This window comes from Thamnophis elegans, unplaced genomic scaffold, assembly GCF_009769535.1.
Source record: "Thamnophis elegans isolate rThaEle1 unplaced genomic scaffold, rThaEle1.pri scaffold_126_arrow_ctg1, whole genome shotgun sequence".
In the NCBI taxonomy this organism is placed as follows: Eukaryota; Metazoa; Chordata; class Lepidosauria; order Squamata; family Colubridae; genus Thamnophis; species Thamnophis elegans.
Window position 1 is genome coordinate 1 of NW_022473596.1, and position 12,870 is coordinate 12,870.

At 43.5% G+C, this 12,870-nt stretch overlaps 1 protein-coding gene across 1 annotated transcript in view; it reads right to left on the reverse strand.

Annotated features, from left to right (window-relative positions):
- Positions 1-2,731: 2,731 nt before the first annotated feature.
- The window catches only part of ANKRD24 (ankyrin repeat domain 24), a gene marked incomplete at its 3' end in the record, with an annotated part of 10,897 nt that continues 758 nt past the window's right edge, over positions 2,732-12,870 (reverse strand). Inside the window, exons 2-5 of the mRNA XM_032238342.1 lie at positions 12,506-12,627; positions 9,898-11,445; positions 6,858-7,025; positions 2,732-2,797 (exon numbers count right to left, since the gene is read on the reverse strand). Of these exons, the coding sequence (XP_032094233.1) occupies positions 2,732-2,797; positions 6,858-7,025; positions 9,898-11,445; positions 12,506-12,627 (1,904 nt within the window). The remainder of the gene's footprint in view (positions 2,798-6,857; positions 7,026-9,897; positions 11,446-12,505; positions 12,628-12,870) is intronic.

Here is a 12,870-nt window from a genome sequence, read left to right on the forward strand (position 1 = left end):
CGGGTTTGTAACTTAAGGACTATCTACGTGCCCCAGCACGAAGGGTAATTCATTCCTGATGCAAAGTTTTATTGCTTAAACAGGACTGTTAAGCTAACTCGGACATGTTTGTTATTAGGGATGGGCAGCTATTCAGCTTCAAAGCCAAAAGCAGCTTTGGAACAAGTGTGTGTGTGTGTGTGTGTGTGTGCGCGCGCCAGGGGGGGTTCCTGCCAGTTCTAAGCTCTTCTATAGAAGAGGTTCCACAAATCTACTGTGCCGTTTAGAACCGGTTCCAGCTCCCTCCCCCCGCCTGCCCGTCCGCACACCATCAAGATGAAGAGCGAGAGGAGGAATTCTGGGAGTTGAAGTCAACAAGTCTTAAAGCTGTCAAGTTTGAACACCCCTGGGGGGGGGGGGGTTTCTAAAGGGTTAGGGGTGCAAGGGTCTTGTAACTTGACAGCTTTAAGACTTGCATGCTTCAAATGCCAAAGTTCCTGAGCCAATATGACTGGCGGAGGAATTCTGGGAGTTGAAGTCCACAAGTCTTAAAGCTGTCAACTTTGAACCCCCCTGGGTTTTTTTCTAAGGGTTAGGGGTACAAGGGTCTTGTAACTTGACAGCTTTAAGACTTGCATGCTTCAATGCCAGAGTTCCTGAGCCAACATGACTGGAGGAGGAATTCTGGGAGTTGAAGTCCACAAGTCTTAAAGCTCTCAAGTTTGAACACTCCTGGGGGTTTTTTTCCTAAAGGGTTAGGGGTGCAAGGGTCTTGTAACTTGACAGCTTTAAGACTTGCGTGCTTCAAATGCCAGAGTTTCTGAGCCAACATTTTGGTTGCTAAGCAAGAGCGTTGTTAAGTGAGTTTCACCACACTTTACAAGTTGGCCATGCCCACCTGGTCACATGACTGGCAAGCCACTCCCATTTAGTCACATGGCCAGCAAGCCACTCCCACAAAACAGGCCACACCTACAGAAGAGGTTCTAAACATTTTTGAAATCCACCACTGGTGTACGAACACACATATCCACGCAAATACACACAGACACACCCCCCCCAAATAGAGGACAGGACAACAAACAAACTCTCTTGAAAACTAATCAAAGAGAGAAGCAATCTGGAATGAAGGAGAAACTTCCTAACCATGAGGACACTTAACCAGTGGAACAGCCTGCTACCAGAAGTTGTGGATGCTCCATCACTAGATGTTTTTAAGAACAGCCTAGACTGTAGACCAGAGTATCAATCTTGGTTTCATTGAGGGCTGCATCAGGATTGTGTTTGACCTTGGGAGGGGGGCGGGGGGCATGGCCAACTTGACGTCACTCGTGTCGGGGGGCCCTGTGGTGGCCCGAGTGCTCTGCCAGTGAAAACGGGCTTCCAAACTCTGTTTATGGCTGCGACAGCCTCCTGCAATCCCCTGCCAATTGAAGTGGAGCTCAGGAGTGCTGTCCATGACCAGCTTGACGTCACTCGTGTCGGGGGGGTGGGGGGGGCTGCGGTGGTCCGAGTGCTCTGCCATTGAAAACGGGCTCCCGAGCTCCGTTTACGGCTGCGACAGCCTCCTGCAACCCTCTGCCAATTGAAATGGAGCTCAGGAGTGCTGTCCGCGACCAGTTTGACGTCACTCGTGTTGGGGGGGGGCTATGGTGGCCCGAGTGCTCTTCCAGTGAAAACGGGCTCCCGAGCTCGTTTTCGGCTGCGACAGCCTCCTGCAACCGTCTGCCAATGAAAATGGAGCTCAGGAGGGCTGTATGCAGCCCTCCTGAGGTCCGTTTTCTCGTGCAGAGGCATTACAGGCCGGTCCCTTGTCTTTTCCAGGGTGGCCCCGTGGCCCAGATCTAAGCACCCTGTGGGCTGGATCTGGGGCCTGGCCCTTGAGTTTCACACACCTGGTTTAGACAGTCCCTTTATCTGAAGTGGTATAGGTTCTCCTGCGTGAGCAGGGGGCTGGACTAGAAGACCTCTATTCTAGATGTCCAGGCAACCTCTGTGCGGACGCTCACATTCACTTTCAGACCCACTAATTGGGTCCTTGTGCTATGTCCCAACACTCAAACGGCAGCTCAGTCCTCTACCCACCCTCCTCTCAACTTTGAGAACTTCAGCAAACATATTCCAGATTCTTCTCACCAGTGGTGGGTTTCAAATTTTTTTCGAACCTACTCTGTGGGTGTGGCCTCCTTCGGGGAGTGGCTTGCAGGCCATGTGACCTGGTGGGAGTGGCTTGCCGACGATGTGTTTTCTCTCTCTCTCTCTCTTTCCTTCCTTTTGTCTCTCTGTCCCTTTTTCCTTTTTTTCTTTCATCTCTCTCTCACTTTTTCTTTTTTTCTTTTTTTCTTTATTTCTTTCTTCCTTTCTTTCTCCTTCTCCTTCTCCTTCTCTTTCTCCCTAGGGAGTGGGCGGCATACAAATGTCAATAAAACACTCTCTCTCTCTCTCTCTCTCTCTCTCTCTCTCTCTCTCTCTCTCTCTCTCTCTCTCTTTGTGTGTGTGTGTGTGTGTGTGTTTGTGTGTTTGTGTTTGTGTGTGTGTGTGTGTGTCAATGATGGGTTTCAAAAATCTTTGGAACCTCTTCTGTAGGTGTGACCTGCTTTCTGGTGGAACATCTTCTAACCGGTTCGGAAGATTTGACGAACCGGTTCTACCGAACTGGTGCGAACTGGTAGGAACCCACCTGTGTAACTCACTGTCAGCAACTAAAAAGACCTGGGCCAACTCACCTGTATAGCATAAAGCATAAACTCACCTGTATAGCATAAAGAAGGTGTCCTCTGTACAAAGAGATGATATTATTATGACGTCGCTCGGACTCCTAGTACACAAAGGGAATTAAAAGGAATTAAATCGTTTAAAATAACCAGAATGGCTCAGCTAAGACTATTTCAGGTGGGATTCACTGCAATTGCAAACATCTCCAAAAAAAATTTTCCTTGCCTGAGGAGAGCTTTCCTGCTGAACAGCCCTCACTCTGAATTTACCAGGTGAGTTTATTCGGTTATTAATGGGATTCCCAATTAGCTATTCTCCATCCTATTAAGACTCTAGGGTTTTTAAATTTCCTTACAGGACGTTGTTCTTACGGGATACAGTTCTACAGAGGAATGATTGAGTCTGTCATCTGCACCTCTAGAACTGTCTGGTTTGGTTCTGCAACCCAACAGGACAGACGGAGACTTCAGAGGATAATTTAGATCTGCCGAAAAAACAATTACTGTCAACCTGCCTTCCATTGAGGACCTGCACACTGCACGAGTCAAAAAGAGGGCCGTGAAAATATGTACAGACCCCTCGCATCCTGCACATAAATTGTTTCGACTCCTACCCTCAAAACGACGCTATAGGGCAGGCACTGCACACCAAGACAAGTAGACACAAGAGCAATTTTTCCCCAAACGCCATCACTCTGCTAAACAAATAATTCCCTCCCCACTGTCAAACCATTCACTAAGTCTGCACTAGTATTAGTCTTCTCATTGTTCCTATCACTCATCTCTTCCCACTTATGAATGCAGGACTGTTAACTTTGTGGCTTGTATCCTTACGATTTATATTGATATAGATTGTTTCCTGATTGCTTATTTGTACTCTGTGACTATCATTAAGTGCTGTATGATTCTTGACGAATGCATCTTGTCTTTTTAATGTACAGTGAGAGCATCTGCACCAAAGACAAATTCCTTGTGTGTCCAATCACACTTGGCCAATAAAGAATTCTGTTCTATTCTATTCTATTATTATATTATATTCTTCTACTCTACTCTATTATTCTATTCTATTCTTCTACTCTATTCTACTCTACTCTATTCTATTCTACTCTACTCTAATCTACTCTTTTACTCTACACTACTCTACTCTTCTATTCTATTCCACTCTATTATTCTATTCTATTCTACTCTATTCTATTCTACTCTAATCTACTCTTCTACTCTACACTACTCTTCTATTCTATTCTATTCTATTCTACTCTACTCTATTACTCTATTCTATTCTTCTACTCTATTCTTCTACTCTATTCTACTCTACTCTTTCACTCTACACTACTCTACTCTTCTCTTCTACTCTACTCTATTATTCTATTCTATTCTACTCTACTCTACTCTAATCTATTCTACTCTAATCTACTCTTCTACTCTACACTACTCTACTCTTCTATTCTATTCTATTATTATATTATATTCTTCTACTCTACTCTACTCTATTCTATTCTATTCTATTCTTCTACTCTATTCTATTCTACTCTACTCTATTCTATTCTACTCTAATCTAATCTACTCTTTTACTCTACACTACTCTACTCTTCTATTCTATTCTATTCTACTCTACTCTATTATTCTATTCTACTCTATTCTATTCTACTCTAATCTACTATACACTACTCTTCTATTCTATTCTATTCTACTCTACTCTATTACTCTATTCTATTCTTCTACTCTATTCTTCTACTCTATTCTACTCTACTCTTTCACTCTACACTACTCTACTCTTCTCTTCTCTTCTACTCTACTCTATTATTCTATTCTATTCTATTCTACTCTACTCTAATCTATTCTACTCTAATCTACTCTTCTACTCTACACTACTCTTCTATTCTATTCTATTCTTTTCTACTCTATTACTCTATTCTATTCTTCTACTCTATTCTTCTACTCTATTCTACTCTACTCTTTTACTCTACTCTACTCTACTCTTCTCTTTTACTCTACTCTATTATTCTATTCTATTCTACTCTACTCTACTCTAATCTATTCTACTCTAATCTACTCTTCTACTCTACACTACTCTACTCTTCTATTCTATTCTATTATTATATTATATTCTTCTATTCTACTCTACTCTATTCTATTCTATTCTTCTACTCTATTCTATTCTACTCTACTCTATTCTATTCTACTCTAATCTAATCTACTGTTTTACTCTACACTACTCTACTCTTCTCTTCTATTCTATTATACTCTACTCTATTATTCTATTCTATTCTACTCTATTCTATTCTACTCTAATCTACTCTTCTACTCTACACTACTCTTCTATTCTACTCTATTACTCTATTCTATTCTTCTACTCTATTCTTCTACTCTATTCTACTCTACTCTTTTACTCTACTCTACTCTACTCTTCTCTTCTACTCTACTCTATTATTCTATTCTATTCTACTCTACTCTACTCTATTCTACTCTAATCTACTCTTCTACTCTACTACTCTACTATTCTATTCTATTCTATTATTATATTATATTCTTCTATTCTACTCTATTCTATTCTATTCTTCTACTCTATTCTATTCTACTCTACTCTATTCTATTCTACTCTAATCTAATCTACTCTTTTACTCTACACTACTCTACTCTTCTCTTCTATTCTATTATACTCTACTCTATTATTCTATTCTACTCTATTCTATTCTACTCTAATCTACTCTTCTACTCTACACTACTCTTCTATTCTACTCTATTACTCTATTCTATTCTTCTACTCTATTCTTCTACTCTATTCTACTCTACTGTATTCTATTCTACTCTACTCTACTCTTTTACTCTACACTACTCTACTCTTCTCTTCTACTCTACTCTATTAGTCTATTCTATTCTATTCTACTTTATTCTATTCTACTTTAATCTACTCTTCTACTCTACACTACTCTACTATTCTATTCTATTATCATATTATATTCTTCTACTCTACTCTATTATTCTATTCTATTCTATTCTTCTACTCTATTCTACTCTATTCTATTCTACTCTATTCTATTCTATTCTACTCTACTCTACTATTCTATTCTATTCTATTCTATTCTATTCTATTCTATTGGGTTTTTCAGAGACGTTTACCTAACCATCACAACTTCAAGAGTTGGTCCTGTCTCATCTAATTGGTTCCATCTCATGCGAACGTCTTCCTTTTATTCAAGCAAGGTATAGTCCTGGCCAAGGGTTTTTGGTTGGTTGATTACTGTACATGCCATCAAGCTGTTAAAAGAACTAGGCAACTACATGGTTATATCTCCATCTCATCTGGAAGTGTGATTTTGACAGAATAATAGTTGGAAGGGACCTTGGAGGTCTTCTAGTCCCACCCCCTACCCACACAGGAGACCTTACACTATTCCAGAGAAATGGTTGTCAAATATCTTCTTCAAAACCTCCAGTATTGGAGCATTCACAACATCTGGAGACAAGTCGTTCCATTGATTAATTGTTTCCACTGTCGGGAAATTTCTCCTTAATTCCAGGTTGCTTCTCCCCTTGATTAGTTTCCATTCACTGTTTCTCGTCCTGCCTGCTGGTACTTTGGAGAATAGGCGGGCCCCTCTTCTTTGTGACAACCCCTTAGATATGGGAATACTGCTCCCATGTCTCTCCTGGCCCTTCCTTTCTCTAGATTAGTCATACCCAATGCCCGCAACTGTTCTTCCTATGTTTTAGTCTCCTCTGCGCTCTTTCTAGAGTGTCAACTTCTTGTTTGTATCACGGCAACCAAAACGGATGCAAGAGCTATGGTAGTTAGAATGCAACATGGCAGGCTGACTCTGCTCGCTGCCAGCAGTTCGATCCTGGCCAGTTCAAGGTTGACTTAGCTTTTCCCTCCTTCCAAAGTCAACAAAATGAGGTCCCAGATTGTTTGGGGGGGGGGGGCAAGAGGCTGACTCTGCAAACCACTTAGAGAGGGCTGTAAAAGCATTATGAAGCGGTATAAAAGTCTAAGTGCTATTCCAAATGTGGTCTTACCAATACATGACTCCCTTCTTGTCTTCCGAGGAACACCTGACCCATCTGAAGTGGAAGGAATCAAACAGTTGAGCTTGATGGACCTTCCTAAAACAACTCTTCGGGTCTCTACTTAATTCTCCTCTCCTTGCTTCGTAAGATACTCACAATCAACTGCTGCTCCAGATCTTTAATTCTCCTTTGGAAGGTAGCTACCTCCAGCTCGCTCTCTGCCTTGGGTGAGAAGATCCCTTTAAGGGAAGCACCGCTGGACAGCTCCGAAAGATCCTTCAGAGCTTCTTTCAGTTTGAAGACCTCTTTGGAGAGCTCTGTGATCTGCCAAGGAAAGAAGGGAAACAGTGACACCAAGGCAAGCAGCATTTTTCACACCCAGTAAGCCACACACATCTGGATTCTTCTGCTTGATCTCTCTGCCAGTGGGCAGAGATATACAGTGTGTGTGTGTGTGTGTGTGTGTGTGTGTGTGTGCGCGCACGCGCACGCGCGTATATACATACATACATACATACATACATACATACATACATACATACAGAGAGAGAGTCCCAACCCCCGGTAAGCCCCAACTATGGGAGGAAGCTAACTGCTTCCATCATCTGTCAATCGGCTCGTCACAAGAGTCCCTCACGACAGAAACCCAATATTTTTACTGTTGCCTTTGTTATATTTGTGTTTTATTTGTGCTGATAAATAAATAAAGGGAGACTAGTATAGATCTATTTCAAGCTATTTAGCTCTCATCAGCTAGCCATACCCTTACTGGGATTCGAACCTGTGCTATATTGCATCTTAGGCAAACGTCTTAATGGCTTAATGGCTAAGACATTTGCCTAAGATGCAATATAGCACAGGTTCGAATCCCAGTAAGGGTATGGCTAGCTGATGAGAGCTAAATAGCTTGAAATAGATCTATACTAGTCTCCCTTTATTTATTTATCAGCACAGACAGATAGATAGATAGATAGATAGATAGATAGATAGATAGATAGATAGATAGATATGATAGATGATAGATGATAGATGATAGATGATAGAGATAGAGATTAGTGTGGTTGTATCGTGATTGATAGATTGGTGCTGATAGGTGCTGGCTGTGTGTCCGTTGTTTTGTGTTGTAACGGCCTGGGTGGTGGGTGGGGCTTGTTTGTTGATTAGGGCTGGTTTCCAGATGTCTGGTAGGCGGGAGGTATCGTCACGTTTATTCATGTTGTGGGGCTGTTTCTCTATTTCGATAGCTTCCATAATTATTCTCTTGTTGAAGTGTTCAGTTTTGGAGCTTAACCTGGTTCCTTCAAAATTGAATAAAGAACATGAATAAACGTGACGATACCTCCCGCCTACCAGACATTTGGAAACCAGCCCTAGTCAACAAACGAGCCCCACCCACCACCCGGGCCATTACAACACAAAACAACAATGGACTCACAGTCAGCACCAATCAGCACCAATCTACCAATCATGATACAGCCACACAACCAATCAATCCACTTACTGAAACAAAGCCAGCACTCCACACACCCCCTACCAAGATTTATAGAAAGACGGCAGCTCCGACCACGCTTTAAGCCCAAAACCCAGCCTGAAGATGGCAAGTGAGACTTCGCCGAAACGTTGCCAAGACAATCTCAATCTTACATGGGAAAAGGCCCGAATATACACATACATACACACACACACACACACACACACACACACACACACACACACACACAGAGTATGCATAGTAGGCAAAGCCCAGAAAAGGAGTGAGAAAGAGTAAGTCAAAGGAATTAAGGCCTGAGATTAAAAAAAAATGAGAAGGAATTTCAGCTAATTTCCATTTTACCCTGGGGTGTCCAACCTTGGCCACTTTGAGATTTGTGGACTTCAGCTCCCAGAATTCCCTAGTCTTAAAGTGGCCAGGGCTGGACATACCTGATTCATACTAAGAGAATAATGGTTGTGTAAGACCCCTTTATCTCTTGAAAAGAAAACTTGGTGGAGGAAACGGAATTACCGAATAACAGAGTTGGAAGGGACCTAGGAGGTCTTCTAGTCCAAACCCCTGCTCAAATAAAAAAAAAAGTTGTCTACTATCTTGTTCTCTTATCCTTCATTTCCCCACATCCCTCCACAATTTCATTTGTGAGGTTTGGTCTTCGGGTCTTCTAAAATATCCCAAAATATATATGGGAAGAAAAGAGTGAATTGTTGAAACAACCAGAACATCCCACAAGGAGTCCACCATTTTCTTGAATCCAGGCCCTGGGAATTTTAAGGACCTGCTTAAACAAGGATGATGGGTGATATGGAATGGCAAATTTTGGAAGATTGCTATCATATCACCCCTCCTCTTCATTAGACTGGACATACCATATGTCCTGTTCTAGCTAAACATCCATAATATTTAATAACAGACTTTTCTAATCCTCCTTTCCAAATCGCTGTTGGCAATTTTCATCTAGTTTCCTTATATTATACTCATTATATATGTGTATAGGTTGTCATCATTATCCCTCCTTTATTCAACTATATCAGTATGTGGTTATGTATTAAATTTCGGTATATTTTATGATGAAGGACGTTTAAATAATTATAGTCAAATATAAATGGAGGTACAAGGATAACACTTGTAATATCTGAGTTAAAATACTTGAGTTAATATAAATTATGCTTGATGACTGTGGAAGAGATGCACGAAAGCCTTTTGTAACCAACTGATACACTTTCTACAGTATGTAAAGAAGGAAGATTTCATGTGTTGTGTTTGTTTTGAAAATGAAAAATTAAATTAAAAAAAAAAAAAGACTGGACATACCCAGTTCTTGCAACCGTTCTTCATATGTTTTAGCCTCCAGTCCCCTAATCCTCTTTGTTGCTCTTCTCTGCACTCTTTCCAGAATCTCCATATCTATCTATCTATCTATCTATCTATCTATCTATCTATCTCTCTCTCTCTCTCTCTCTCTCTCTCTCTCTCTCTCTCTCTATCTATCTATCTATCTATCTATCAATCAATCATCTATCTATCTATCTATCTATCTATCTATCTATCTATCTATCTATCTATTTACCTACCTACCTACCTACCTACCTACCTACCTACCTACCTACCTACCTATCTATCATCTATTTATCTCTTGGTGAACAAAGTGGAGGCAATAGAGGCGTGAGGGCACTTTTTTCAGACTAACCAAATAGGACTCACCTTCTTGTCTTTCTCTTTAACCAGCTTGGCTGAGTCTTCGATGTGGCTGTGCAGCTCCTGGAGACGTTCGGACTCGGCCCGCAGGCTTTGCAACTGCTTCTCGGCGGCGGCCAGCTGCGCCTCGGCCGCGTGCTTCTCGCTCTTCATGAAGAGGGCCTCCCGCTGCACCTGGAAGACTTCGGTGCAGGTCCGTTCGTGCTTGGAGCCCAGGTCACTCAGCTTCGCCTTCAGAGCCTCGATTTCGGCCTGTGAGGCGGCCCTGAGCTGCTCGTGGGTCTCCTTGGAGACGGTGCCTTGACGGACCTCATCCAGCTGGGCCTGGAGATGGGAGGCCTCCTGGGCTTTGGCCTTCAGCTCCTGCTCCAACAGCTTTCCTTTGGCCTTCAACTCCCACAAGGTGCCCTCCAAGGCCTCCTTAGCCCGGGCGTGCTCAGCCAGGGGTACCGACTCTCGCCTGTAGGCCTCAGTGGTCTTCTGAAGTTCTGCCAGCTCGGTCTGGGTGGAGGTGTACTTCTCTTTCATCTCCAGCAGCCTCTTCTCAGCCCCAGAATGGGTGGCCTTCAACTTCTCCACCATACCTTCGTGCTCCACTCTAGAGACGCACTGAGAGGCCAGCCTCTCCTTGGTCGCTTGAAGCTCCTCTTCCAGCTTCTCCCGGCCTTCTCGGAGCTCCTCGACGTGAGCCTTCACTTCTTCGTGTTGCTTCGTCATGGCCCTCAGCTGCTCTCGCAGCTTGCTGGTCTCCTCCTGAAGGGCCTGGCTGACCGAAGACTTTCCTTCAAGCACCTCGTGCCTTTCCTCCTCCAAGGAGGCCCTCAGTTCTCTTAGTTCTGCTTCCGCAGAGGTGCATCTCTTTCGAAGGGCCTCTTTCTCCTGGGATATGGCATCCAAGGAGGCCCCGAGGGTGGCTTTCATCTCATCGTAGTTTTGGGCCCCTTTTTCTTCTTGGGCCCTGAGCAGCACTTCCAAATCCTTCGTCTTCTGATCTTGCTCCTTCAGCTCCTCCTGAGTCTTGTGCAGAGCGGCCTTGACCGTCTCGAGTTCAATTCTGGAACTCTCCGCAGCGTCTTTGTCCTCCACGGACAAGATGCCTAGTTCAATCTGTTCCTCGAGGAGCTTGACTTCAGCCAAAGCGGCCTGATATTTCTCCTGGGTCTCACTCAGCTCGTTCATCAGCTCCTCCATCTCTTCTCGGGTTACCGGGTTGAATTTGCCTTTTCCTTCCTGCTCCGAGCCGGCTTTACTTTCCGTCGCTCGGTCCTCTCTGATCTGATCATCCGGCAGGCTGATCTTCTCCAAAGCTTCTTTAAGAGCCGCGATTTGCTTCTCGTAATCGTCCTTCAGCTGTTCGTAAGCCTCAGCTGAGACGAGCTTAGGAGGGCCGCCATCTGTTCCGTTGCTCTCCAGGGACTTCAGAAGCTCTTGAGCCTCCAACTGCTGCCCTTTCAGCTTCTCGAACTCGGATCTCAGCGAGTCGTACAAAATGATAGGGATGAAGTCCCCGGAAGCATCAGCCTCGCTCAGGTCTTTCTCGTCCTGCTCCAGAACCTGCACAAAACGGAAATTTGATTTATTGGATACGCACAGAGTGAGAAACACCCCCCCCACACACACACACACAAACGTGTTCAAGACAGAGTTAAATGCACAGCCTCGTTGACTGTGTTGCATGCATATAGCTAGTCCTCGGCTTTTGACCGATACTTTCCGTTCTTCTGGGTTTTGCCTTCTGTGGCTAATCCTAAAGGGGGAACTTATTGTTTACAATAACAACAAAATATTGTTATTCCTTGACTTAACCACCACAATTGAGCCCCAAATTTCCGCGGCTACAGCGAGACAGTTTTCACCCAAATTTTAGGACCTGTCCTGCCACAGTTGTTAAGTGAATCAGTAATTGTTAAGTGAATTCGGCTTCCCCATCAACTTTGCTTGCCAGAAGATCCCAAAGATCTTCCCAGGATGCTACCAACTGTCATAATTACATGCCAGTTGCTAATTGTTTTAATTTTGATCACGCAACAGTCATGCGGGTGAAACATGTTCATAAGACACTTTTTTCAGTGCTGTGGTAACTTTGAAATGAACTGTTGCAAGTCGACAACTGCTACTCGTAGTTTATAGTTGCTTAACTCAAACAATATTTCTCCACAGCAGGTGAGTACCATATTTCTGGGAGTATAAGACGCAAGCTCCCCACCCTCCTAAAAGAGGTTGAAAATTTGGCTGCGTCTTATACTCCGAATGTAGCTTTTTGAAAGCCTTGTTTTCAGCCCTAATGAGGTGCTAACAAGTGAAGCGATCTTCTGTGCTTTGCGCCTGCATTCCTCATTACTGCTCCCTCTGACAATCAGCTGTGCTTTAGAAGCTGCTTTTTATCCCCAACCAGGGGATAAAAAGTCTGTGTGTGTGCATATGTTCAAAACCAGAAAATTATGTGCTGAAGCTGACCAGACTAAGGATGCTAGCGAGATGAATACCTAGTAGGCAGATTTCCGCCCTCCCCCCCCTATTTTCCTCCCCCAAAACTAAGGTGCATCTTATACTTCGGTGCGTCTTATACTCCAAAAACATGGTAAATGCCCAGATGGGCAAAGCTAGGATTTACCTGTATTTTTTCCATTAATTTTTTGTTCTTCTGAGTTAGAGACTCTATCTGGCCCTGCAGAGTTGCTAGAAGTTCTTCCGTGGAGGCAGTTAAGGTTTTCTTGGAGAGAAGCTCAGCAGTTGCTAAAAAGAGAAGAAGGAGGCGGAGGAGCAGGAGGCGGAGAAGGAAGAGGAGAAAGAGAAGGAGGAGGAGGAGGAGGAAGAGAAGAGGAGGAGGAGGAGAAAAAAGGAGGAGGAGGATGAAGAGGAGAAAGAGAAAAGGAGGAGGAGGAGGAGGTGGAAGAGGAGGAGGAGGAGAAGGAGAGGAGAAAGAGGAGGAGGAGGATGAAAGAGAGAAGGGAGGAGGAGAGGGAGAAAGATAAGGAG